Genomic DNA, 996 nt, shown 5'->3' with positions numbered 1-996 from the left:
TTTAAAATATATTTAAATAAAAAAACAGTTATTTTAAATTGTAATAATATTTCACATTATGGTTTTTACTGTATTTAAGATCCATTAAATGCAGCCTTGGTGAGCAGAAGATACTTCTTTTATAAACGTTAAAAAAATCTTACCAACTCTAAACTTGTGAACAATTCTTCTAAAAAGCTTCTCCTGCATTTGTTAATTCAGAGCTGTAACGTTTGCTAAGGGTCTCTGTGTGTACCTGCGCTCAGGCTGCTGCTGCAGGCACAGTTGGACCAGGTTGTGCAGTGTGGCCGAGTGGTTTTTGGGGGCGGGGCTTTGAGGTCTCTCCGCTGGGGCAGTACGAGTCAGACTTCCGGTCGCAACACTCTCACCGATCCCCGAATCCACACCGGAGCGGGACACCTTGAGCGCACACATGTCTCCGAGAGGATAAGGAGGGACGTCGAGGAGACAGCAGTGAGAACCCCGCAGCTTCTGAAGCAGCATCTGTAGAAGAAGAAACAGGAAGTGAGTGTTTGGTAGTCACGGTTGCGAGCAGTAGATGCACATGTGAAGAACTGCAGTACCAGAGTGGGCGGCATGTCCTGGAACGGCACTCTGCCACTGACCAGCTCACACGCCACGATTCCCAGACTGTAGATGTCTGATTTCACTCCATAGCCGTGAAGATCCTTCATCACAAAAAGAGAGACACAAAAATCACAATGTTTTCAGAACTGATGTTGGTGTTGACATTGACCAGGCCTTATAAATAAGAATGTACAATATATTAGTACTATATCAGTTATCAGCTGATAATAGTGATTTTATTTAAATGTAATATTATCAATGTTATTTTAGTACAGAGGTACTATTATAGTTTTTATTCATATTTTGAATTAATCTTAATTTATATACATTTTCTGTTTTCATTTTAAGTAAAAGGTTTAGCAATTTTGTTGTGCATTTTTATCATTTTAGTTTTTTATGTCTATATAGGTTTCGTTCATTTTTATTTCA

At 39.3% G+C, this 996-nt stretch overlaps 1 protein-coding gene across 1 annotated transcript; it reads right to left on the bottom strand.

Moving 5' to 3' along the window:
• Positions 1-235: 235 nt before the first annotated feature.
• On the bottom strand, positions 236-708 carry LOC107580088 (STE20-related kinase adapter protein beta-like; the record flags this gene model as incomplete). The annotated part of the gene is made up of 2 exons (XM_016265832.1): positions 564-708; positions 236-483 (listed from the first exon to the last, which is right to left on the bottom strand). Coding segments are annotated over exons 1-2 (359 nt in total), but the record flags the coding sequence as incomplete, so codon positions are not given.
• Positions 709-996: the final 288 nt, after the last annotated feature.

Source organism: Sinocyclocheilus grahami, unplaced genomic scaffold (assembly GCF_001515645.1).
Source record: "Sinocyclocheilus grahami isolate Dianchi unplaced genomic scaffold, SAMN03320097.WGS_v1.1 scaffold24470.1, whole genome shotgun sequence".
NCBI classification, from domain to species: domain Eukaryota; kingdom Metazoa; phylum Chordata; class Actinopteri; order Cypriniformes; family Cyprinidae; genus Sinocyclocheilus; species Sinocyclocheilus grahami.
Note: the sequence above shows the minus strand (reverse complement) of the source record. Positions and strands in the feature narration are given on the sequence as shown.